At 56.1% G+C, this 25,542-nt stretch overlaps 2 protein-coding genes across 5 annotated transcripts in view; one reads left to right on the top strand and one right to left on the bottom strand.

The window, feature by feature from the left end:
- Positions 1-438: 438 nt before the first annotated feature.
- CSRNP1 (cysteine and serine rich nuclear protein 1) lies at positions 439-12,637 on the top strand. Of its 2 annotated transcripts, none has more exons than XM_082413740.1 (5): positions 439-630; positions 7,027-7,278; positions 9,304-9,563; positions 10,068-10,382; positions 10,478-12,637. In XM_082413740.1, exons 2-5 carry the CDS (start codon positions 7,065-7,067, stop codon positions 11,456-11,458), a joined length of 1,770 nt encoding a protein of 589 aa, XP_082269866.1. In that variant the 5' UTR covers positions 439-630; positions 7,027-7,064; the 3' UTR covers positions 11,459-12,637. The 2 variants fall into 2 exon arrangements, with proteins under 2 accessions (XP_082269866.1, XP_082269867.1); XM_082413741.1 differs by lacking the exon at positions 439-630 and adding an exon at positions 5,695-6,169.
- Positions 12,638-15,383: 2,746 nt separating this feature from the next.
- The window catches only part of TTC21A (tetratricopeptide repeat domain 21A), a 30,026-nt gene continuing 19,867 nt past the window's right edge, over positions 15,384-25,542 (bottom strand). For 2 of the 3 annotated variants that reach the window (XM_082413735.1, XM_082413733.1), the window contains 16 exons: positions 25,206-25,363; positions 24,782-24,997; positions 23,728-23,966; positions 22,639-22,924; positions 22,166-22,304; positions 21,878-21,981; positions 20,484-20,672; positions 19,208-19,318; positions 18,474-18,555; positions 17,547-17,697; positions 17,158-17,319; positions 16,820-17,000; positions 16,511-16,735; positions 15,903-16,023; positions 15,667-15,734; positions 15,384-15,581 (listed from right to left, as the gene is read on the bottom strand). In XM_082413735.1, the coding sequence (XP_082269861.1) occupies positions 15,504-15,581; positions 15,667-15,734; positions 15,903-16,023; positions 16,511-16,735; positions 16,820-17,000; positions 17,158-17,319; positions 17,547-17,697; positions 18,474-18,555; positions 19,208-19,318; positions 20,484-20,672; positions 21,878-21,981; positions 22,166-22,304; positions 22,639-22,924; positions 23,728-23,966; positions 24,782-24,997; positions 25,206-25,363 (2,510 nt within the window). In that variant the 3' untranslated portion in view covers positions 15,384-15,503. The remainder of the gene's footprint in view (positions 15,582-15,666; positions 15,735-15,902; positions 16,024-16,510; positions 16,736-16,819; positions 17,001-17,157; positions 17,320-17,546; positions 17,698-18,473; positions 18,556-19,207; positions 19,319-20,483; positions 20,673-21,877; positions 21,982-22,165; positions 22,305-22,638; positions 22,925-23,727; positions 23,967-24,781; positions 24,998-25,205; positions 25,364-25,542) is intronic. The other variant, XM_082413734.1, reaches the window with a different exon arrangement.

A 25,542-nucleotide genomic window follows, 5' to 3' on the forward strand; every position in this document is an offset into this window, starting at 1 on the left:
GGTTAGGGCGTGTAGGAGGCCTGGGCTCTGCCACCGCCGGGTGGCCTAACGGACGCTCCGCGCTGCTCCGGGCCTCAGTGTACCGATCTGTAAACGGGGGCCGCGAGCAGAGGTGGGGATCTTCCCGGCCTGCTCGGCCTGCCGGGAGTGTCGGAGACTCTCGGAACGCGTGCGGGAGAGGGCCCGGGGGAGGGCGGCGGAGGGGCGCGGGAGAGGCTGGGGGCCGAGAGCGCCCGCGGCGCTGGCGCGGGGTCAGAGTCCACAGGGAGGCCTGCGGCCGCTTAGTTGGCTCGGGCCGGGGGGTGCGGTGCCTCCGGGGCGGGGGGGCGGTGCCACCGGGGCGGGGCTGGGCGGGGCGGCAGGCGGGAGGCCCGGCGTGCGTCAGCGCCGTGAGCCCCGGAGTTTTCCACTGACGAGGAGGGCGGAGCTGCGGGCGGGGCCGGGCGCAGCCAGTCTCCCGCCGCCGCCGCCGCTGCCGGACGCGCAGAGCGAGGGGCTGCTGGGCCGACGGCTGCCCGCCGAGCTAGCGAGCGAGCGAGCGAGCGAGCGAGCGCGGGGTCGCAGCGCAGGGGGCGTTCCCGGCCAGGACGCGGGTCGCGGCGTTGCCCGTGGCGAGCGTCCGGATCGCAGGTCAGCACCGTGGGCTCCGGGCCAGGGGACGGGACCTTGAGGAGGGGGTGTCTCGCACGGGACGCGCTGCTTCCCGGACCCTGCCGTTTGCCCCCCGCCACTTTGAGCGGGTGCCGGGGCGGGGACAGCCCGGCCCCGGACGGCGCGCCACGGCCGGAGTCCGGGTCGGGAGACCGGGAGGCGACAGTCTCAGGTTTTCCGCTCCCCTCCCCCGCCGCCGGGACCCCAACAGGTCACGGCGCCCCGAGCGCGGGGCGGGTGGCTGCCGAGCCGGGGTTGCGCGCTGGCGGCGGGCTGGCGACGGGCGCGCGTCCGCGGGTGAGTTCCCTTTTGACCCAGTTGCCTGAGAACTTTTCAGAAGTTCCTCGCATGGCCGGAGCAGGTGACATTTGTCGCCTTCCTCCTCGGGCTCCCCCCGGGGGCGGGTGCCGGGGCTGCGGCGAGTGCCCGGCGTCAGTCAGGGAGGGAGTGGAGGGGTGAGCGTGGAGTGAGGCTCCGTGAGTCACGGACCCCGGGAGGGAGGGAGGAGGAGGGATTATGTCGTACGCTCACCTGTTTGTCAGTCACCGTCACACGCAGAGGCCACCGCTGTGAGTCACGGGCGCAGCTACATCGGCCACCCGCGGGCACATGTAGGCTTCTCCCATGTACGGCTCCCTCCCCAGCACGTACTTCCTACAGGTCCTCAGTTTCCCCTCCCCGGGGGCCCTTACACCGACACGGCACTGTTGAGATGCCCACACTACAGCAGCCGTCACACACTTAGTCACTCCTGCTCCCTGGCACAGTCACACACCGCCCACACTCCTGACACAAGGGGGTCCCTCCCCGGCTCCACTGCCCACTCGACACCTCCACTCAGATGTCTCACAGTCCTCTGGAGCGGAACTCATAGCTTACCCCCAAATCCTCATCATCACTGCCTTCTTTGGTCCCCACCTCCAGAGGTCACCAGGTTCCCTTCCCCTTTCTCCTAAGCCTTTGGCCTGTCATCTCTCACCTAGCTCTGGCAGCTTGGTCCAACCGGTCACACCCCCTTCTGTCTCTTGCTGAGCCATCTTTTTAAAATGCAAATCTGGTATTGTCACTCCCTACTTCAACCCTTCTGTGGCTTCCTGTGCCCTCAGGCTAAAGCCTGCCCTGTCAGCCCTGGCTCCCTGGCTCCTGAAGCCCCGACCCAGGCCGCCCCTTCCCCCTCATCTCTCTGCCTCTTCCTCTTCAAGTCCCTCATGCTTCCTGTGCCCCCCTCTCTCTCTGGAGCTTTTCCTACATCCCATCCTTTACTCCAAGAGACCTGTCTTCACCCCAAGCTGTACCCCTCCCACCCTCCATCCCAGCACTCAACACGGTTTGTAACTCATTATACTCCTCCCCACTAAACTCAAAGCTTCAGGGGGGCAGCACTGGTCTGTGTCTTGCTCCCTGTATGCCCAGGTGTGTGACACAGTGCTTGGCATGTCATAGGCGCTCCATAAATATTTGTTGAAGGAATGAATGAATGAGAGTGAAGGGAGCCTCGCTTAGGTGGCGGAAGCAGTCTCTGTCAGGTGCAGTTTCCTTTCTGCAGGAGCAATTGCCTCATGTAGCCTGCAAACATTTGGCACCCCCCCAGTGCCAGGCCCTGGAGGCCAAGGCTGAGGAACTGTCCCCTCCCCTGGGGATCACTTTTGGAGGGATGGGTGGGGGAGGGGTGTGCCAAGGCTTCCTGCCTGCCCTCTCTGGGCTGCCCTGGCTGCCTTTCTAGCCAATCCCCTTGGGGGCCTGAGGTGCTCAGAGGTGCTCTCTCCTTCTGCCAGTAAGTAGTTCCTGAGGATCCGAGGTCATCTGACCCCAGGTACTGCGGGGAGCTGGCCTGGCCTGGCTAAGGCCTGGGACTCTGAGGTTAAAGGACATTCTTCAAATTCCTGAAGGAGGGTGGAGGCAGCTGAAGGTGCCCCCTTCCCAATACCAGCTCTAACTGGGGGCCAGGGCATTGGGACTGCTGTGGTCGAAGAGGAGTTGGTGTGACTTTTCAGAGGCCTGGGGATTCCTGCCCCCAAACAGCCTTTGTTTGCCTGGTACCCAGGGTGAGGTGGCCTTCCCTCGGCTCACATGGTGTGGCCTGAGTGTGTAGATAGTTGTGGCTAGTAGGGTGGGGAGGCGCCCCTCCTCCTCCTGGGCTGTCAGCTTCTGTGAGTGGTGACGGCAGGGCGGCCTGATTCTCAGGGCCCAGGCAGATCCCGGAAGAAGCCTGGTTCTCTTCGATTCAGGGCCTGTCTCTGGGGCTCCTTGGGGGTGTGGTATTTCTGTCTGAGCCGGCTCCTGGGAATTGCTTTTCCTTCCTCCAGGACCCTCGGAGGGGGCTGTGCTCACCCTGGGAACGGTGCCACGGTCAGGATCTTGATTCCTGGGTAGCTGCTGAGGGCCCCTCCCCCACCCTCTGACTCACTGTCTGACACTTTTCTTGGACTCTTTCACTATCTCTCATTCCTTTTCTGACTTGGCCTCTCCTGTCTCTGGCTGAGTCTTTTTGTCTCATCTGCCTCTGCCTCTCTCAGCCTCTGGATCCCTAGGTCGGGCGGCCAAGCACAAGAGCCAGGGGCTCTTCCTCCTCCCCCAGTGTCAGGGAGGAGATGATTTCCCATTTCCAGGTCTGCAGAGTTTGCTGGGTGCTCCTCGTTAGAACCTGCACCACAGGCTGTAGCTTTCCTGTGTCCCTGTTTCCCTGTCTGCAGCCTTGGAGTTTATAACCCCCTCACCTTAAGCTCCCATTCTGTAGACATCCCTGAGGCAGAGCCAGGGTGTCTGGCTTGAACCTGCTTCCTTAACACTCCTTCTATTTGTTTACTCTTGGGGAACCTCCTGAGATGCCTGTGTTGGCACCTGCCTGCAGCCTGAGCTTCCTTTTCCTGCTCTCAGAGTTACCCCCTTCTGGGTGCTATTCTTGCTCAAACCCTCAGGCACAGGTTGGGGGATGGGCACGTCCTCCCCTCCAACTAACTGTGACAGGAGCAGGAGGAGGGCACACTGACCAGTGGGCCCCAGAGACCTCATGTGCCTAAATCGTTTCTCTGTGTATACCTGATCTGCAGCGTCAGCCGCCTACCTCTGATGGTCCTCAGGAGCCTTCTCTGTGCCAGACTCTATTCCAGGCACAGGCACAGTGCCGATCAGGCCGAGAGGCCTTCATCCTGGCATGAGGGAGATGAGCAGTGAGGCCATTGCAGGACGGGGCCGTAAGGGCTGTGGTGGGGGAATCCCAGAGCCCGCGGGAGCCCAGAGAGGCATGTAGTGGGGAGGAGTGAGGGTTTCAGGGAGGCCTTCTTGGAGGTGACTTCTAAAGGGGAGTGAGGCTGGGTTCCAGCTTGTGCAAAGGCCAGGAGGTGAGCAGGTCATGGCCATTTGGGCAACTGCAAGTTCAGCTGGAGTATAAAGTGAGGGGGGTGGGGAGAGTCTTGCATGATGAACCTGGAGGGGAGGGAGCAGCCAGGCCTTTTTCAGCCTCTTTTGGAATTGTGGACTTGATCCTAAGGGCTCCCCTTAGGGAATGATTTTCTGCATGGGGGTGGCAGTAGATAGACGCGCGGTTTAATAAGATCACTCTAGCTGCAGGGTAAAGAGTGGCTGCGGGCAGGGGGCAGGAACAGAGGCAGGGGACATGGGTAGTAGCAGTGGAACAGAGACATAGGGGTAACAGACTTTCAGAATTGAAGGTGACATACGTAAAATGCACAAAGTATATGAATCTTATGTGTACAGTGAGATGTTTTAGACACTCATGGAACCACCACCCAGATCAACATAGAATATTTCTAGACACCCCTCACCCCCGACCGCCGCCCCCTCCGCCCCAGGAAAATTCCCTTATGACTGTCCCCAGTGCATGCCCTTCCCACTTGCTGGATAACCACGATTCTGAATTGTATCATCACTGATTGGGTTTGCCTTTTCTTGAACTTCGTTCACATGTAATCTTGTGTCTGGCTTCTGTCACTCAACATGATATCAGTGAGATCCATCTGTATTGTGTGTATCCAGGAGCTCTTTCTTTTTTTCTCAGTGTAGAATGACACATTCACCAAGCATTTACCACTGTTCTAAGAACCTGACATGTAATGATTCACGTAAACTTCCCATCCCTGTGAGGTTGTAAGACAAAGAATTGAAGACACAGAGAAGTTAAGGAACTTGCCCAGGGTCACCCAGCCAACTGATAGCCGAGCCAGGGTTCTAATAAGCAGTCTGGTTCTGGAGCCAAGGTTTTCTTAACACTATGCTGGGTGGCCTCCGTGATACCTACCAAGTCTGTGCCTGGCCTTGTGTGGCTTAAATGAGCTAATGTGTACTTCCAGGACTGGGTGACTGGATGTGGATGGAGGGAGACAGGAAGGAGTTGAGGATGACTGCAGGTTTCTGGCTTGAGTAAGTGGGTGGGTGGCAGTGCTGTTACTAAGATAGGGAACACAGGAAGAGGAACAGATGGCATGGGGGGTGGGGAACAGAGACAAGGGGTTCGATTTGGGGCCTGCAGTATTTTGTTTCTAAGGGATGGCCAGGCAGAGAGACCAAGTGAGCCTTTGGTTTGGGGGAATCTCAGGCTTAGGTGTGTGATTAGGAAGGCATTCAGCACCTTGTAGACAGCATCTGGAGTTTGGGAAAGGATGGGGTCTCCCAGCGGGATTGTGGTGGGGACAAGATGCGTGGGTTGTGGTTTGTCCTTGTGTGTTTCTGTGTCTGGGTGCCTCTGTGCTCTGTCTGCTTGTGTGTATGTGAGTGTATGCCTGCCTCTGGGCCATGAGTTCCTGAATCTCCTGTGAGAGCCTTCAGGTCAGCTGAGAGCTGGGTTGTGTTTGTTTGTGGTTTGACCCTGGGGAGTGTGGGGGTGCCAAGCCTGAGAAACTATTTGCTGAGAAGCCCCCGGAAACACCTGTGCGTCCTCCTTCCCTGGGCCCGTTGTTGTTGGAGGATTGGCAAGTCGGGGAGCTTCTCTTGCTGCTCATGTGCCTGTGGGGAGAGGCTGTCCCTGGGATGAATTTCATCTAGCAAGTTGGTTGACGGCACACCGCCTGGGTCTGGGATCCACAGATTTTGTGGAAGGCTAGGCAAACGGGGATAGAGGTGTTTAGAAAGGACACCTGAGTAAGGGAGATCGCCAGCCTTCTGGTTGGTTTTTCCTGTTCACTCTCATTTCCTGTGATGGCAGTGGGGGAGGGGCTCCCCAGCACTGGGGCCTCTGCATCGTTTCCCCTTCCTCCTGGTGACCTCCTGGGGCCCAGCCCTGAGTGCTCAGGAGGCACAGAGAGACAAGGTAGCTGGGCTCAGCCCTAAGGACTGAGTCCTCTGGGGATTCCCAAGCAGTGGAAGGGGTTGTTATTTGCTGCAGCATTTCAGGGAAGGAACCCCAAGTGCCCTCCACTCGATTGAGGCCAGCCAAGCTGTGGGAATCTCTGGTTGCACTCCTGTGGAGGGCTGAGATCCTTAAAGGGGAGACACAGCGAGCAGTGTATCCTGGGGTGCTCCAAGTCACCCAGCTACGGACGGGAGAGCGTCGTCTTGGCCGGTCAGTTTTACTAGAAGAGGGTTTTTTCTCAAGGGGAGAAAATAATTTCCCTAGGAAGTTATTTCAAACAAACAGGGTTAGTATTGGAGTGGAAGGCAAGATGAAGGTGAATTTTGAAGATCAAACAGGAGATGCTAAAGAGACACAATGCCCAGGTGGCTCTGGCCCCAGTCAGGCCTGGAGGCCGGGGACTTCTCTTGTGGGCGGGGGTTTCTAAGGGAGAGTCCGAGCAGCTCCATCACAGGAAAGTTGGACGCTGGAAATTGGGGCTGGTGTCGAAGCCACCCTGTTCCTTGAGTCCTGGTCAGCCTGGCCCTGAACGAGGGCCCGTTGCCGGGGTGTGCGGGGCGGCGTGTCTGTGGGTGTGCTAGGGGCAGGAGGAGGAGGAGGAAGAGCCACTGTACAAGGGCCGTGCAGGCTGCCGGCGTGCGCCCAGCCTCACACACACAAAGGCACACAGATGCAGCTGTGTGAATCACCCAGCCAGTGAGTCAGCCCCAGGATTCCTGCCGGGGAATGAGCGTGGCCAGGCTGAGGTCTGTCGGTCCATCTGCCGGTCTGGCGTGTGCTTGCGTGTAGGTGGGTTACAGGAGGTAGAGGGGAAGGTGCCCGGCGCTGTCCCAGGAAGCCTTTGGGGCAGAGGTGGCGGGAGTCTGTAAGGGCCAGGACGAGGGTTTGGATCTCAGTGCTCCGTCTGGTGCAAAGAAGCCTACTAGAGACTTGGCCTTGGCACGTAGGGCTCCTCGGGGAGGGCCTGGGCTGCCTCGGAGGGTGGGTGGGAGAGGTGATGGCCAGGGCTGGGTGCCCACCTCCTGCCCTCAGGCCTGCCACCTAGAGCTTTCCCCTTCCTGTTCCAGGCTGTCTGTGCCCAGACCCCAGCGTACCCCTCACCACCATGACTGGGCTGCTGAAGAGGAAGTTTGACCAGCTGGACGAGGACTCCTCCTCGCTCTGCTCATCCTCCTCCTCTTTGTCCTCCTCGGGCCGCCACTCTCCCTCCTGCTCCCCGAGCTCTTCGGCCTCCCCATCGTGGGACTCGGATGAGGAGGGCCCCTGGGATCAGATGCCCTTGCCTGACCGTGACTTCTGTGGCCCCCGAAGTTTCACCCGTGAGTCCCTTCACCCTGGGAACGCATTACACCCCTCTTTCCTTCCTGAAGATGAAACTGGGGGGCCCTGATAAAGTCGTTCTGGCCTCTGGAGGTCGTGTCCCCATGGCTTTAGCTTCCCTACTTGACTCCCCACCTCATCCACTTCCTGTCCTACAGGGGTCACTCGGGAATGCCCCCTGTCCAGAGGTACTTGGGTCCAGCTACATTCACCTTTAACCTTGGGACTCTCCAGCTTAGAAGTCATCATGTTCAGGGCAGGGCTCCTCAGTGGCCCTGGGGCCTTCCCGCCCAGCTCTGTCCCTCAGTTCCTGTTTTGTTTCTCCAGCTGGCTCCCTATCCTCTACCAACTGAACTGCCTGAGTCCCACACCCCACGCTTCTGTGCTGCGGGGCCTGTCAGGCCGGTCCCTCGCCTAGCAAAATGCTGTTTGGCTTTGCCTGAACGCAGTGAAAAGGTTTTTTCCCAGTTATTTTTTCAAGCTTGCGTAATTCTGATTCCAAACTGACAAAGGTGGCCCTAGAGCAGTGTTTCTCAACCTTATTTTTCATTATTGCACCCCAAACCCCAAGGAGCCCATTGAGACATTTTTTCCCTGATCCTCCCCACCGTGATGTCTTAATACCACAGATATGTCTATTTATGTACTATATGCATATCTGTACATTATACATGAAAAAGTATAATTTTTACCAGATAGAATCTAACAGTACATTAACTGACTAAACTACTATGGGTTTACTCTGGAAATAAAAGGATGGTTTAATACTATAAAATCTAATCATATAGTTTACCAAATGACTGTGTCAGAGGAGGAAAAATATAAGAGCCGCTGTAGATACTGAAAGAATATTTGATAACATGTAATATTCCTTCTAGATAAGACCCTCTGTATGATAAGAATAGTCAGGAACAAGATGAGGACACTGTCTGTCACCACTGTTAGCTGACATTGTTCAGGAAGTGCTAGACAATTCAGTTAGCAAAGAGAATGAGAAATATACTGGATTGGGACAGGCAAAATTGCCATGATTTGCAGGTGTTCGACTACATGATAAATTCAAGAATATGTATACAGAAAACCTATTAGAAGGGAATTCCCTCAGGTAGCTGGGTACACAATTAATATATTAAGTTTAAATATATGGAATTGCTAAGATTTGATTATTTCATGGTAACTTCTTATGGTTCAACCCAATAAAAATCAATAATATACCAATATATATATCGAATATGCCAATATACATAGCTTACTAATCAACATACTTAATAACTTATAAAGGGTAGACCTTTCTAAGCTTGTTGCAAAATGCAGAAGCTATAAAGGAAGAGCTCAATATACTTTTGATTACATAAACCTTAGAAATTATTTCGTAAAAGCCCACAAGCAAAAATAAAGGACTAGCAGAAACTAACACAACATTGTAAAGCAACTATACTCCAATAAAGATGTTAAAAAAAAAAAAAGGACTAAAATATTTGCACAGATAGGTTAGATGATTAATGTCTAATATTGAATATATATAAAAAGCTCCTACAAATAAATTTTTTAAGAACTATAGAGGGACTTCCCTGGTGGCCCAGTGGTTAAGACTCCGTGCTTCCACTGCAGGGGGCACGGGTTCCATCCCTGGTCAGGAAACTATGATCCCGAATGCCGCATGGCACTCACCGCCCCCCCCCGCCCCCCCCCCACCCCACCCCCACCCCACCCCCCGCTACAAAAAGAAAAAAAAAAGAACTATAGAAAACTGTGCAGGGGAACAGTTACTAAATGGCTACTAAAGATGGAAAAGATGTTTAATGCTCTCATTTGGACTGGTAAATAACAATGAGCCAGTGTTGACATAGGGTGATGTTGCATTTTACCAGTTCCAGGCTCGGCCAGGCCGGCTCCTAGGCTCAGATTCATTTCTTTTTTGGGGTGGGAGGGGTGTGAGGAGAGATGGTTCAGCATCACCTCCTGGGGGTTAGGCCCTGCCTCACGGAGAACTAATGCCCGCCCCTTCCCTGCCTGCCTTCCAGCCCTGTCCATCCTGAAGCGGGCCCCCCGGAAGCGCCCAGGCCGGGTAGCCTTCGATGGCATCACTGTCTTCTACTTCCCTCGGTGCCAGGGCTTCACCAGTGTGCCTAGCCGCGGCGGCTGCACCCTGGGTATGGCCTCCCGCCACAGTGCCTACCGCCGCTTCTCCCTGGCCGAGTTTACGCAGGAGCAAGCCCAGGCACGGCAAGAGAAGCTGCGCCTACGGTTGAAGGAGGAGAAGCTGGAGGCGCTGAGATGGAAGGTGGGGAGACCCTCTGCATGGCCCTCGCCCCAGGTGTTGCTCGGAAGTCCTAGCCTTGGGGGGACAGGTGTCAGGGTGGATGCCGATTTGCTTGTTGTGTTTTTGGGAGGCCTGTGGGGCTGTGATTGGCCTGATCAGGGTTTGCTGCCAAATTATCTGCAGGCAGATGGGTATAGAAGGTCTCCTGTTTGCTGCAGGGCTGGGGGCGTGGTGCCTGAATATGCCTGACCTCACTGGGGAGGGGGAGTGGATGGGACACCGGGGGTCCGTGTATCTGTCTGGGGGAGGGGGTTTGTCCATGAACTGGGGAATGACATGAATAGGAAACCTGTTTGCAAATGCCCTGAGGGTGTTTTCTTGGCTGTCCCATTCACTATGGCATCCACAGTGCCCAGCCCAGAGAGAGTAAGCACGTGGCAGGGAGGTATTTATCAAGTGACCGATGCTGCCAGAAACCGCATCCGTGTCTGCCTCTCACGTCCCTCCTCTCTTCTCTGGACACAGCTTTCGGAGACCGGGATACCCAAGACAGAGGCCGGCCTGCCGCTTACAGTGGACACCATAGATGATGCCTTTGTGGAGGAGGATTTGGCAGTGGCCATGGCAGGTGGCCAGTTGGAGGAAATGACCTTCCTCCAGCCCTACCCAGCCCGGAAGCGGCGGGCTCTGCTGCGGGCCTCGGGCGTGCGGAGAATCGATCGCGAGGAGAAGCGAGAGCTGCAGGCCCTGCGCCAGTCCCGGGAGGACTGTGGCTGTCGCTGTGACAGGGTCTGTGATCCTGAGACCTGCAGCTGTAGCCTGGCGGGCATCAAGTGCCAGGTACGGGAGCCAGGCGGGGCTGGGAAGGCGAGCCTGAGTCAGGGGCTTCTCTGGGCTCGGCCGGATCCTCACCTGCACCTCTGCTTTCTTTGCAGATGGACCACACAGCGTTCCCCTGTGGCTGCTGCAGAGAGGGCTGTGAGAACCCTAAGGGCCGTGTGGAATTTAATCAGGCGCGAGTTCAGACCCATTTCATCCACACACTCACCCGCCTGCAGCTGGAGCAGGGGGCCGAGAGCCTTGGGGAGCTGGAGGCCCCGGCCCAGGGTGCCACATTCAGCCCCAACGAGCAGGTCCTGGCCCCCACGTTCCCTCTGGCCAAGCCCCCCGTGAGCAGCGAGCTGGGAGACAACAGCTGCAGCAGCGACATGACCGATTCGTCCACAGCATCGAGCAGCAGCGAGGCCCCCAGTGGCTCTGCCCACCCGGCCCTGCCTGGCCCCGGCTTCCAGCCCGGAGTGGACGATGACAGCCTGGCTCGGATCCTGAGCTTCAGTGACTCTGACCTGGGTGGAGAGGGGGAGGAGGAGGAGGAAGGGGGTGTGGGCAGCCTGGACAACCTCAGCTGCTTCCACCCAGCTGACATCTTTGGTACCGGTGACCCCGCTGGCCTGGCCAGCTGGACCCACAGCTATTCCAGCTCCAGCCTCGCGTCAGGCATCCTGGATGAAAACGCCAACCTGGATGCCAGCTGCTTCCTCAATAGTGGCCTTGCAAGCTTGGGGGAAGGCAGCCTCCCCAGCCCCCCGGTGCCAGCCATCACGGATGCCAGCCAGAGCAGCTCAGTGGACCTGAGCTTGTCCTCCTGTGACTCCTTCAAGCTGCTCCAGGCCCTGCCAGACTACAGTCTGGGGCCCCACTACACCTCCCAAAAGGTGTCTGATAGCCTGGACAACCTCGAGGCGCCCCACTTTGCCCTGCCTGCCTTTTCTCCCCCTGGGGACGCCAGCACGTGCTTCCTGGAGTCCATCATGGGCTTGTCTGAGCCAGCCGCCGAGGCCCTGGCTCCCTTCATGGACGGCCAGTTGTTTGAGGACACTGCCCCAGCGTCGCTGGTGGAGCCTGTGTCTGTGTGAGGGTTAGGGTGCCTTTTCCCGGCCCCAAGAGCCCTGTTGCTGCTTCGTTGTAATTGGGGGCTCCCTGAGGTCTGTCTGTATGTAACGGTCTCCCATTGGCTGGCTCCCACGTGGGCGCTCCTAATTTTCATGCAACACTCTGGATTGATTTATTTATTTTTGTAACCTTCTGTGCTGAAGGGGGATGGGGGGGGCACTTCCCCTTTCAGCCGCCTGGTCCCCCATATGCCCACATCCTCTCTTCCACTTCCATGGCCGTGCCAGCAGCAGGAAGAAATGTGGCTCCCCTGGAGCTTTGCAGACTCCTTTTCGGTCTTGTATGATGTTCCTAAGCCCAAAGACAGCCACACAGGGCTGAAATCAGCCACTTCTTAAGGCTTCTTCTGCCACCCTGAGCCCTAGACTCATGGGTGGCTGAATCCTCTGGACTGTGAAGACTATAATTTATTTCCATAATAATTTATTTGGAGACTAGGTGGCTGGCAGGCAATGCTAGGGTCGGGGTGGGACACAGACGCCTGCGAGTCCCTTTGCCTTTTAGTCCTGCAGCCCTGCCCTTGCCGGGACTTTGGTGTGGACCAGGCATGGATTTGAGCCCTCTGTCTAATGTGGCAGCTGCCCTGCTCCGGCTGGCTGAGCAAGCCGGGGCTGGCCTGGGACAGCATCTGGGCAGGGGGAGGGGCTGGGCTGACCAACCGTGACCAAAACCCTCTTCTGCCCCACGCAGCCCCCTCTCCTTCCTGTCCTCTGCCCCATCTTCCCCCTCCCCAAAGGCCGCAGCTTTTATTCCAAGCCCATCAATGTAGGAGGGGGAAGCAGGAGGCCCAGAGAGGGCAAGGGGCTGCCCCAGGGCCTGTAGCACGCCCCTGACCACTCAGAGCTTTCCAGGCACGCACTCCAGCCTGGTCCCCCTGCCCGTACCCTAAGGCCAGTTGGCCAAGGGCGAGGGGTGGCTCCTTACAGCTCATGCCGTTTGTTTGCAGATGTTGAATTTCGCATCATAGTTTCTATATTGTCCCTGAGTATTAGAACTGTAATTTATTCATTTTTCTGTGTCTGTGCCAAGAAGCCCAGGCTCTGGGCCTGCCGTCTTGCCTAGGAGGCCTTGCCAGCCTGCGAGCTTGTGGGAACACCTTGTACCTGAGCTTACAGGTACCAATAAAGAGGCTCTATTTTTCAGTGTGGTCTGCGTTTGTGGATCTGGGAACACATTTGTGGGACCAGGAGCACAGGTACACCCTCAGGTGGCAGTGAGGAGGGAGGGGGAGGGGGAGACAGGCCCTGCTGGGCAGTATGGACATTGAGGCTGTGTTGGGGATAGAAGTGGGGGACACACTGGGCCTCTTTCCATGCCAGCCAGTCAACTCAGAGACAGGAAGCCAGCGAGAAGAGGCTGGCCAGGCAGATGGAGCAGTTTTCCCCGTGGATGAAGCCATCTCCAGTGGTCACCTGGTTGGTGGTGGGGAGCAGCAGCAGGGCAATCTTCTGGGACAGGGCTGTCCGCTTGGGATGGGTGTGGGCTTCTTCCCACTCACCCGCACTGAGCTGGGGCCTGGCCTTGAGGGTGAAGCGGGCAGTGGGATATGGCTGGTGCAGGCCTTATGTGGGACTGAGTGGCTGAGGTCCTTGGGGACTTGAGCACCGGAAGCTGCAGAACCTCATCCATCTGCACCAGCCAGACCTGTCTGACCTGTCCCTGGCAGCTTGGGCCAAAGGCCAGAAGAGCAGGCTGCACTCTGCCCCAGGGGGCCCCAGTCTGGGGGCCTGAGGAGCAAGGTTGACCTCCCCTCTAGGAATAATAATGATTTATACAAGTGCTAGGAGGGGTCACTGAAAAGACCCGACTTGGGTCTCCCTGCCTGTGCTGGGCACCCCTTATTTCCTCTCTACGGCTTACTGGTTAAGAGCACAGACCCAGAGTCCCAGGGTTCGAATCCCAGCTCTTATACTAACTAGTGAGGTGACTTATGCAAATTACTTCCCCTCTCTGTGCCTGGGTGTCCCCCGTATTGTCCAAATAATAACACTGCTCACCTCACAAGCTTGCTCAGTTCATAACGCACCCAGTGCTCAGAGGAGTGCCTGGAACATGTAAGCCTCGGGTGCGTGTCTGACTTCCCATTCTGTTTTCATGTGTCTGCTCTATTTCTGTATGTTTTATCCTCTTTTTCTGCCAGTTCTGTCATCCTTTAGGTATCTATCGCTTGCCTCAGGACATGTGTAGACATGGTCACGTGGTCATGTCGTCAGTGGAGTGGCCGTTAGAGAACTCATGGCTTGGAGTCTGGGCTATGGTGGGGCTGCCTGTCCCTGGTACCAGCTTAGGCAGGGACAGCCAGGTCTTAGGCGTCTCAGGGTGGAGTATTCTGGTACATCAAGTTGTCTCGTGTCCCCTCTCACTGATCCCTGGGAGCCCTATTGTAGAGATTGCTCCAGCACGCATGATCCAAAACCTGGGTCTCTCCAAGGGTCCTGAGGCTCTGCTCTGGCCAGCCTGGGGGTCTGGGTGGCAGCCCCCGACAGCTCCAAAACTCTGGCTGGGAGCCCCTGCAGGCTCCCATCCCGTGGCCACAGCCCATGGCTGGACTGAGCCTACCCACTCCCCATCTAGGGCCCCAGGGTCACTTGGGTTTTTTTCTCAACATAATCCACCCCAAGAAACTAGGTTGTAAAGCAGATCATAATAAAGGCAGCTGGCTTCCCATAGGAAGGATGGTGGTAACCTGGGGAAAACGTTCCAGATCACTGACTCATACCAAAAGGCCATGCACGTGATCAGCAGTATGTTATAAAGACAAGGCTCGCAGCCATCAGGGATGACTTAGGCTGTTCTAGAAGGGACCCTTACCCGTTCACTGTTCCCAAACCTTAGTCACTGGACAACTTCTCTTGAAAACTTTGCCATATCTGCATTCTACTCATACTAAGTATTTTACTTTATATCAATTATATCAATATGCTTAAAAGTTAGAACCATTCTACATAACAGCACCCGCAAATTCATGAGTTTGTTGTACTATTTTTCTCTATAAGGATGATACGTAAACACATGGTTATTAAACTTTCAAATGTTTGCTGTATATCATTAGCAGGGATTTGTACCATGATCTGGGAACACAGAGATCTAGTCTAATTTCCTGCCACAGATGGGGACACATACCCAGAGGGGAAGGTCACACAGGGAGATTCTAGGCCTCCTGACTCCCAGTTCAGAGTTCCTTCCCCTGAGGTCAGACTGGCCCATTAGTGCCATCCTGCAAAACAGGAAGAGAGGTATTGGGAGCACACCAAAGGTGACCTCTGTCACCCTCTTGCCAGTTACAATTAACACTATTCATCTACACAGGGACCCCTGCTTTTGTCCCCTGAGGTGTTAAAAGGGTTCCTCGAGGATGACTTAGTTGGTCACTGTCTTTTACTAAAGATGAAGTAGGAGCTAGTTTTTCTTGGGATGTATTTTCCTGCCAGAGGCAAGAGTAATCAGGGTTTGTCCCAAGCTGGTAAGGACCAGCAGATGCCGGCTGAAGACTTGGGGAGGGGGAGGCAGAATGCATGGACAGAGTGGGCCTGTTTGGGCCTCTGCCAGGGAGGACACAGGGGGCAGCTTGGCAGAGAGGAGCAGTTGCTTCTTTAATCCAGGATTCTGGGGACCAGACAGGAGAAGAGAGGCTTGTACGGGCCAACATAAAAATATTAAAATAGCTGTAGGGTATTTTTTAAACCACCTCTTTGTTCCCCTTTGGCCTCTGAGAGTCTGGGATAAAAGTGGGGCCCATTAGAAGTTGCCCAGTGAGCTCAGTGGAAGCTAAGCTGGTTGATAGCTTTCTTCCCCAGAGCAAAATTGCTTCTTGTGCCTTAAAAACATAAAGCTTTGGGATGTCCCTTAGACCAGATTAGGCATGATTCACATAAACCACACACAATATAGAAATGGGAAGAATATGTCATTTTCTGACTCTCTTCTCCACTGACCCACTTCCCACCCCCTCCATGAAACTTCTGTAGGTTGATAGTTTCCACCCACCCTGGCTCCCACTGACCACAGCTAGGGCCTCAGAGACCCTTGGGCCTTTTCCAAAATTTCTTCTCTGATTCTGGGGTAGTTGGGGCGCTCCTTGAGGACCTGGGACCGAGAGAGAAAGGGTGTGAAGCACCAGGCAGGGCTCCCTGCCGCTGCAGCAAGCCCCCCACCACTGTCGGGGGCTTACATCGTGGCAGACTTCGATGGCCTCCACGAATCTCTTGTCCTTCAAGTAGTTGAAAGCGAGTTTGAAGCCTGTCCAGAGGCAGGAAGAATGCAGACAATGGGTGGCACTCTGACGACCTGAGAACCCTTCTGGTTCCCACAACAGCCAGAACATAGGCCTTGTGTTGTGGGGTGAGTTTGTTGGTCCTCCGGCCCAGCTCCCTCCCGCACCCACGCGCGCCTGCCTGGCTGCCTTACCGCTGGCAGGGTTGGCATGATGGCTGTACTTCCAGGCCAGCTCATAGTTGGTGGCTGCGTCCTTGTACGACTGTTCTCTCTCCATGATGAAGCCCATGTACTCGTAGGCCTTGCAGCAGGACTGCAGGGAAAGCCGGTCAGAGCCTCTGCGGAGGGGAAGCCACATCCCGTCCCGGTGGGGGCAAGGGATGGGCGGTGGGTGCATTCACCCAAACCACTCAGGGACTCCAGCAGCACTGCCCACCTTGGCGAGGGGTGAACTGTGTACCCTCTTCTCAGCTGTGCCCACTCTGACAGGACCCATTCCTCCGCAGCCCTCCTGCCCTGACCTGCAAACGCCCCTCCCGGCCCCACCAAACCCTCCCTGCACGCTGCCCCTCGACCCCATGAACCCTTCCCATCTCTCCTCCCCATTCCACGTTCCCCTCTCCGGGCTGCCGGACACTGTGCGCCTCCTCTTGCCTTGCTCCGCGTTCCCATCCTGCTCTGTGGTCCACGGGAACCCTCTTGTCCCGCCTCTTCTCATCTCCCTCCTACCCCCGCATCTCTGCCCCCGAAGCCCATGTGCCCCTCCCCCGACCCTGCCCTGACAGCCGTGCGCCCCTTGCCTTGTTGTACTGCATGCAGCGCCGCAGCAGCTCCGAGGCCAGGTCGAACTTGCCTCCCTGGCAGTAGATGTCGGCCAGCAGAAGCCAGCTCTTCTCCAGGTCCTCGGCCTCGGCCAGCGTCCATGGGGCCTTGGCCAGACGCTTCAGCTGCGTGCGTGCTTTGGGGACCTGCTTCAGCAGTGAGTAGGCCTGTGCCACGGCCAGCAGGGCAGGAATGCTGTCCTTCTGTGCGGGTGGGAAGCAGGTGTTGCCTCGCCCGGCCCTCAGCCGCCCCCCACCGCCTGCCTACCCAGTGGGCAGCTGGTGCACCTCGGCCTGGGCCATCTCAATGAAGGTGCCCAGCGCCGCCTCCATGTTAGCCTTCTCCCTGGTGGCCAGCAGGCACAGGCTCTGCAGCAGCCGCAGCTGGGTCTGGCCCCAGGCCGAGTGCGGGTAGAACTCCCGCAGCAGCTTCTCAGCAGTGCGCACGCCGTGCTGCTCCAACTCCTTCCTGTCAGTGGAGCCGCGGGCATTGGATGCCAAGCCGGAGGGCAGAGGGCGCTGGCCTGCCAGCCTGGCCCTCGCCTGGCCTTGACCCAGAGGCCATGGGCTCTCTCCGCCTTCCCCCAGGTCCCGCCCCTGCCCTCGCCGGCCAGCTGGGCCCTCACTTGCTCTCAGTCACCAGGTTCTCGAAAGCCTCTCCACCCACGATCTCATTGTCTGGGTTCAGACAGATTTGCACCATGTAGTAGGTGGCGCTCTGGCCCCAAGTGCTGTCCTTGCGCGCTTTGTTTAGGAACTTCAGGGCTTCGTTGGGTTGCCCTACGTGCCTATAGTGGAGGAGAGAAACACCAAGAATCAGACAGGGAAACTGAGGCCCGGGGAGTACAGGGACACACAGAGGTCACTCTGTGAACCTGCACAATGCAGGGGCAGGATCGCTGGTCTCCCTGCTTCCTGATCTGGAAGCTGAATTTCTGCTTCCCTAGCAAACGCCAGCATGTCCATTAGGGACAGCCTCCTGCACATAACTGCCGACACACCCACCCCAACCCACCAGCAGTAGATGCCTCTGCAGTAGTTGAACCCTGGCTCCAAAGGCACCCGGCTGGACACCTTCTTGGCCAATTCAAAGAAGGCAGGGGCGTCCTCAAGTTTGCCACTTCTTCGTAGCAGATCGATTAGTTTGTTCAACACAGGAAAATTGTCTAAAACAAGAGAGCAGAAACCTTCAGGCTCTGATAACCAATAGCTGAATCAGGTAGGGAGAGGCAGGGAGGACCAGAAAACACTACCTGTCTGGGCTGAGCAGGGGCAAGCCAGTGGCTCCAGTGTCTCCACTGGTCTCCACTGAGACACAATAAAGTAGGTACTCTTTATTGTTCCCATTTACAGATGAGGAGACTGAGACACAAAGAAGTTAAGTAATCTGCCAAAGGTTACAAAGCTGGTAAATAGAAGACCAGGATTCAGACCTAGACAGTCTGGCTCCAGGACCCGAACTCCTAATAGCTGTGATTGCTGGGTGACTCTGCTGTGGGCCTGGCCGGGGCTCCACCCTGAGCCTCGTGTCTGGCCCCTTCCCCAGCAAGAAGCAGTGGTTTTATGTTGCAGTGAGTGGGCATGGAGCTACATGTCAGGGGAGAATTTCTAGCTACCTCTAGGTGGCTGTGACCTCAAAAGGGGACTTATGTTGAGCCCCAGTGTCTGTGATTTGGGGATAGACAGGCTGTCTCGGGTCCAGTGCCAAGCACTGCCCTGCCTGAGACCAGGAACTGGCCCCTTGGACTCGGGAAGGGCCAGCACGTTCCACTGGGCCTTTATCAGTTTCCTGCCTCTCTGGGAACAATCAGAGAGGAGGGGGCTTCCTCTGCTCAGTCAGGAAGGAGGGGAGAGGGCCCACCCTTCTGGGGGGAGAGCAGCCCTCGCTTGTTGGGAACTGACACAGGCAGTCTCAGTGGGTAGGCTCGATGAAGGCAGTTACCTGGCGCTTCCTCTAGGACTTGGTGGTAGAGGTTGATGGCAGCTTCGTATTTCTGTTTTCTAAACATCAGGTCAGCCATCATCTATCAGAAAACACGCGATGCTGGGACAGCAGCTTGCATGGGCATGGCGGGGAGGCTGTCGTGGGAAGTGGGTGGGTAAGGAGGGAAGGTAGGAGAGGATTTCCGAGGTAGCCTCTCTGGGCGCTGGGAGAAGCTGCCACCGGAGAAGCCCAGAAGAGGGGGCAAGGATGGAAGTAGGAAGGAAAGGCTGGGGGTAGACACGCGAGGAGCTAGGCCCTCCACCCCTGTCTGAGAACTACCAGCTCCAGGCAGCGAGGTGGAATGGGGGCTCCCCACCTCCGCTGGGGCAGCCCTGAAGGTGGTCTGGGTGACAGGGTGGAGAGGGGCAGGACTGGGGATGGCTCTTCCCACACACTTCCCGAAGCCCCAGGAACCTGTCCCACCCCTGCCTTCAACAGTTGGGTGTGGTTTCCCCCGGAGTGAATCAGCCTCACCACCTCCCCTCAGATTGGCCCGGGAGGTCGCTGCTGCCCCCTGCTGCCAGCCCGCCCCTCCCATCCGAAGGGCAGCGGGTCCAGTGCTGAGTCCTGCTGCCCGACAGCCCCTCAGGGCCAGGTCAGCCGGGCACCTGGGGTTACGGGGTTAGGAAGCAGCCCACATGCGGTCGCAGGGACCCTGGGGAAGGCAGGAAAGAGGGCCCGGAGCCTCTTACCACAGAGGCTGTCTCATGGTTCTTCTCCGTCTGCAGGAGGATGGCGCAGTGCTGCTCGCACAAGTCCAGGTGGCCCTGCAGCAGGTAGAGCCGTGCCAGCTCCAGCACCACCTGGACAAGACCAGATACAATAACTAACCAATGCACATCATGGGAAAGCTCAGGGACCGATGCCTCGTTCTCTCACACCCAAGTTCTATCAGCTCTGCCTTCAAAATATGTCTCTGATCCCCTGGGATGGTGTCTCTGGCTTTCCCCTTCTCCCACCCAATACTCTAGTCACACCGTGCCTTTTACTAACTAACCGCTGAGAGTCGGGGCCTGGTTTACTCATACTCATCCTTCAGCTTCAACTCCGACCTCATCTCCTCTGGGAAGCCCTCTGTGCCCCAGACACCGGGACAGGTACCCCTCTTCTGAGCTCCCACAGTGTACTGAGCCCCATGCGGGTATCACATGGTATGAGAACTGCATGTGTACTTGTCTGTACCCCATGCCTGAGGGCAGTCTATGGGCAGAGACCGTGCCTTGCCCCACTGCATCTCCAGGGCATAGCTCAGTACCTGGCTTGCACATATTGGGAATCTGTTAAATGAGAGCATATTAAATAAATGAATGGGTCTGTCACTAGGCTCTTCATCTACCCTCCGCCTGTGAACTCCAGCCACCATTCCCTATCTGAAGCCACACCTCCCACAAGACTTCAAACCTCCTTGGAAGCTTAGCCTGGGCTTCATGCCCAAAGAGCCCCCAGCAGCCGCACTCTCATTGTCTCTCCATCTGCAAGGGGGACCTGAAAAGGGCAGACTTGCAGCACCTTTCAGCAACACCTTCCGCGCTCCACCCTCCACAAGTGGCTGTCCAAAGCAAGGCTTCCAGGGGACTTCCCTGGTGGTCCAGTGGTTAAGGCTCCGTGCTCCCAAAGCAGGGAGCCCAGGTTCGATCCCTGCTCAAGGAACTAGATCCCGCATGCATGCCGCAACTAAGAACCCGCATGTGGCAACTAAGACCTGGTGCAGCCAAATAAAATAAATAAATATTAACAAACCAACAAAACAAAGCAAGGCTTCCAGTCTTGCTCCGAGGGCTGTGGTGGGTGAGGGTCCTGGGGTCAGCTGGAGCAGGCCCCCTCGGCACCAGGGGCCTGTGCCCCTTGCAGGGAGGCACAGAGAAGGAACTGGCCTCCGTCCCTAGTCAGGGAGCTCTGCGAGGCTTCGTGGCCCAAGAAAAGGAAGAGGGTCTCGCTCTTGAGGACCCACCTTATTTCAACCCCCACCTTATTGTCAATGGGTGAGTAGGAGAGGGCATCTTTGTAAGACTGCACTGCCTTGGCATACTCCTTCTCTGCCAGGTAGTACTCCCCATAGTGGATGCAGATGGAGGCTGCCAGTTGCTTCTGGGAGGGGATCATTTCTGGTTGCTCCAGGGGAACACGCTTCAGGATCCGAGACTGGAGGTCCATGGCCTTGGGAAAGCAGTAAACTCTGCATCAGAAACCCAGAGCCTGATGTGCCAGATCTCAGGCCAATTCACAGCAAGTCCCCAAGCTCTCAACTCAGGGCCAGCTGTCTTAGCAAGGGAATCTCAAGTGCCCTTGAGCAAATCTGGGTCGCTCTGGACAGGCAGGGCCACTGGCTGAGTACCCAGGAGGTGAACTGGCACAGCCTCTGGGGCAGGAGCAGAAGCAAAGGCACTCAAACAAAACACTCTATTGTACTTGACTCGTTTACCTGTTCCCATCACACCTTGGTACTCACTGTATCTAATTTGCTTCAGCTGTCCTACAGGCTAGGACAAGCACACAGTAGGTATTCAACGCAGGCTGTGTTTTGATGGGTGCATTTGTTCTGAATACTGCCTTGCTGGGAACTTGAGGCGGCCCCCACAAATGTCCATGACATACAGTGATCAAGTGAGTAACCAGAGAGCATTGGGGCAAGAGGAAATGAGGATGCCAGGGTTAAGTTTCGGGAAGTGGGCACAGATAAGCCCCGGGTTCCCTAAGGGCCAGACTGAGGAATGGAAATCCAGAGGGAAACAAGGGGATAAGTCACCTCAAGCAGTCCGAGATGTTCTACAACCACAGAATACACCCCAGGGGCAAGTGCCAGGCCACACCCTCGGGTAGAATGAGTGAAGGACTGGAAAGAATGGCCAGGAGTCTCACAGCAGGAGACTTTGGGCTGGGACAAGCCAAACCTGGTTCAAATCTCAGCTCTACCACTTACTAGCAGTATGACTTTGGGTAGATTTCTTAACCTCTTTGAGCCTTATCTGTTAAATAGTAATGTCACAGTGCTTAGCTCAAAGGGCTACTGTGAGAATTAAATAAGAAAGCAAAAAGCCTAGTACAGAACTCAGCACAGAGCATTCAATGCATGGGAGCCTGCTGGCATTATCTATTATTATCACCACAAGCATCCTTGAGGACAAAGGCACTGTCTTATGCCCTGCATTCTCCAGCCCAGCCCAGGTGGGCTTAGAGCACTTCCATGCACAATCAATAAAAGAGCAAGGCTAGGGGGATAAATGCAAGGTGGAGGTCGGAGGTGTAACCTAGATCCTCTTTTGAGGACCAGGCCTGGAGCCTTCCAGACCTGCAGTCCTATCCTATCTTCAGCTCCCATCAGGAAATGGCAGATAAAGAGCTTGAGTCTACTTGTCAATTACCTTGTTCAAAGTGTCCATCACATCTTCTTTTTTATGGCTCTTGTAAACCTTTGCCAGCAAAAGCAAGCACTTGACATCATTCATCATGGATGGAATGTCTTTGACTGCAAAATGGAAACTCAAAGTAGCATTTTCTGGCCCCTGGGAAGCGGGGGATGGGGGAGGATGGAGGCTGGGTTCAGAGCCCCAACCAGTGCCCGTCCCCTGCCCCATTCTGCAGGAGAAGAGGGTGCGGGCCGGGGGCAGTCTGTCTGCTCGAAGGCTAGGGGAGTGAGGATGCTGACTCACCAAAGTCATGATCCAGTGCCTGCTTCAAAACTTTTTCTGCTTTGTTGAACTTCTTTAACTTCAGGAGCAGTTCAGCCAGATCGCAGCACAAAAAGTCCTGTCCGCTAATCTTCTGGGCGGCCTCATAATAATTAATCGCCTTAGTGCACACAGGAAATATTGGCATCAGGTCTGGTTTTACTCGCGAGCGCCTCACACCGTGTGCACACCACCCCACTCCCGGCCGCAGCCACCGCGCCTGCGTGACTCTCCAGATCACAGAAGCCTCAGAGGCAAAGGCCTCCCTCCTGGCTCAGGGCCCGAGCCTTAGCCTCGGCAGGTGGTGGGGGGTGGTGGGGAGTTGCTGAGTCCTCCCCTTGGCACCCTGTTCAGTGGGGTCTCCCCTCCCATCCAGCCTCCCACCCATGCTCCCTCCTCCATCGTCCCTGCTGGGCTGGCTCTCCCCACCCCTTTCCATCCCAGCCCAGCCTGACCTTGGTGTACTGGTGGGTCTTCACATAAGCTTGCCCAATCCTGCTGATCAGGGATGCGTCGTGTGGGTTCTTTCTGTAGGCCTCGTCGTAGACCTCGAGGGCCTTCTCAGGCTGGTGGGGAAAGGGTCCGCAGTCTCTCTCTTCCCTCTCACTGGAGAAGTAAGTTTTGGGGGGGAGGGGGCCACTTGGTGAGGTCATGAGACCTTCACTCACCTCCTGAATGTTCATGAAAGCATCACCCAGTAGCAGGCTGGTGTGAGGGCCAGGCAGATGTTCACAGAGCTCCCTGCAAAAGTAACCAAAACCTTAGCTCAGCCCTGTGCATCCTTCCTATTCCTGAATCCATCTCCTCTTCTTTCCCACTCATTCTGGCTGACATTCTTTGATTTACTCATTCATTCATCACTCAATACTTATTGGCTCAGATGAGGCATGGTGCTAGCTCCCTTAGTTCAGGCTCTCCTCATCTGTCATCTGGACCACAGCCGGCACTTCCACCCACTCCTCTGGCCTCCACTCCCAAACCCCCAGACCCCTCTTCATGAGGCAGCCTGCTCTTTCTAAACCTCCAGTGTGACCATGTCACCCCACTATTTGGTTTCCCACTGCTCTTGGCATCACCTCCCCTTCCTCCTGAATTGCCTAGATAGAGTTTTGCCTGAGGAAGGGGACCAGGGCGGTACCCTTGAAGTCCCAATGTCAAATCGTAGAGACAGTAACTTGGGGCTTCCAATCCCTGCTCTCCATCCTCCTTCACTCACATTGGTACATCTAAGTCACTGAACATTTCCTCAAGGACAGGCAGAGCCAGGGGCCGGGGCAGAACCATGGCTCCCACCAGGATGTGACCCATAACGGGGGGCAAGCAGGGCTCAGGGCAGATTCACCCCTGTATCCTCACAGGTCAGCCGCAAGCTGGTCTGACCAACCTATCATACTCAAATTCTAACCCATGGGAAATTCCCTACTTTCATCAAACACACTCTGAGCACACATTCTGAAGACCCAGGGTGAAGAAGACAATCTGGAGAAAACACTCGCTGAGATGCCACTGGGGCTGGGGCTGTCAGTGCACTGCCCAGGGCTCACCAGTAGCACCCGATGTAGAGGTGGACATCCTTGCGGGTCTGCAGGTAGATGCTGGCCATCTTCTCCTTGGCCTCCGTGTAGCAGGGCTGCTTGGGCGTGATGTTCCTCAGAATGCTCAGTGCCAGGTCCACGTTCCCCTTGCTCAGGGCCAAATCCACGTTGGCGATGGTGATGCGGATCTCCTCCGGCGTGCCACTGAACTCGTTGATGGTGTCCTGCATGACCTTAGTGGCCTCGTGCTAAGACATGGGAACCCAACAGACCCTCCATTTGCCGTCACCCACCACTCCTGGAAGCCAAGGAGAGGATGGCCCACCTCCACCTCAGAGCAACAGGAAGGAGAGAGAGCCCCTCAGTATCCAGGGCCACTGTTCCTGGAGGGCAGGGCCAGCAGGGGGGCACGAAACCCCTGACTGTAAGAACTTGTTCCCGAGCACCTCAAAGTCTGTTGGTGATTCCTTCCTATGGGAGACCTATGGACACCTCTCCTTGTACCTTCCTGCTTTCAGTCAAAGATATTTTAACGTTATGGTATTGGGCACATAAAGGTCTATTCGAATTATATCTTCATTGTATATGTACCCTTGATTATTCTAACAGAGTTACTCTCTTTGTCCATTTGGTGCTTCCTGCCTTTGCCCAGCCAGATCTTCCAAGGTCCCAGGGCTGCCTCATACAGTTGAGCAGGTTGTACACTGCAAAACTTCCAGGGGATGTAACTGGCATCTACTGGAGCTGTGCATTGCCCAACCTGCACAACCACCTGTGGTGGCCCTGGTGGGCCTGTGTGCTCCACCTCCCTGAGACCCTTATAGGGACAGTGACGTAGGCAGGGGACAGATCATGCAGGACTCAGTAGGGTTTGTAGTTTATCTTGAGGGCAATGGGAGCCACTGAAGCCTTTTAGGTAAGGGAGAGGGATGCTCCCAAATGAATAAAGGCTCAAATAAAGCACAAGGAGACATCAGCCAGAATCAAAGAGCCTGGTTCCCAGGCCTACCCTGGGCCTCCAGCATGCCCCAGCACCAAGGGGAGAGAGCAGCGCATTTCTTACCAGCTCCCCATTCATCCGGAGGGCATCTGCCAATTCCAGTAAGATGGATACCCGCTCGCTGGGCCGCACAGAGGGCCCATGGAACTTCTTGCTTTCTTCCATCTTCAGAATTGGTAATTTTATGATCATCTTCAGTGCCTTTATGGCTTCTGGGTAGTCTCCAGACTTGTTGAGGGCCCTGGCCTTGATGAAGTGGTAGAGGGGGTGGTCTCGGACCTAGAGGAGCATAAGCAAAGTGTGGGGCTCCAGCTCCCAGAGGGGAGAAAGCCACAGGAGCCCACTGAGCCTGCTCCTGCCTTTGGGCCAGCAGAAGGGGCTGAGGGATGCAGGCAGCTCCTGGGGCTACTCTCCTGAACCAAGTGGGGGCTGATGCTAGCTGGGCTGTGGGATGCTGAGCAGGTGACAGGGTATAGGGGACCCCCACCTGGAAGTTGTAGCTGACACCCAGCTCCAGGCAGTGGGAGCACATGGCAAAGTTGCCCTGAGCCAGGTAGATCTGAGACATGAGGAGGTAGGCGTCCACGGAGGTGGGGTCCAGCTCCAGGCAACGCTGCAGGGTGCTCTGGGCATTCTCTAACTCTCCTAGAAATAATAAACAAATCTCTACATCCAGGGATCCTTGGGACTCTCAGGACCCACTATGTAAAGGCAGAAGGAATTTTACATGTCCTGTTACCCAGAAATACCCAAGTTGGGCATTTTACCCAGTTCTGTTCTGCTTGACTCAGAGGTTTCTTCCTAAAATTAGAACTACAGTTTTT

The sequence above is a fragment of the Balaenoptera physalus genome (genome assembly GCF_965194825.1).
Source record: "Balaenoptera physalus genome assembly, chromosome: 11".
In the NCBI taxonomy this organism is placed as follows: domain Eukaryota; kingdom Metazoa; phylum Chordata; class Mammalia; order Artiodactyla; family Balaenopteridae; genus Balaenoptera; species Balaenoptera physalus.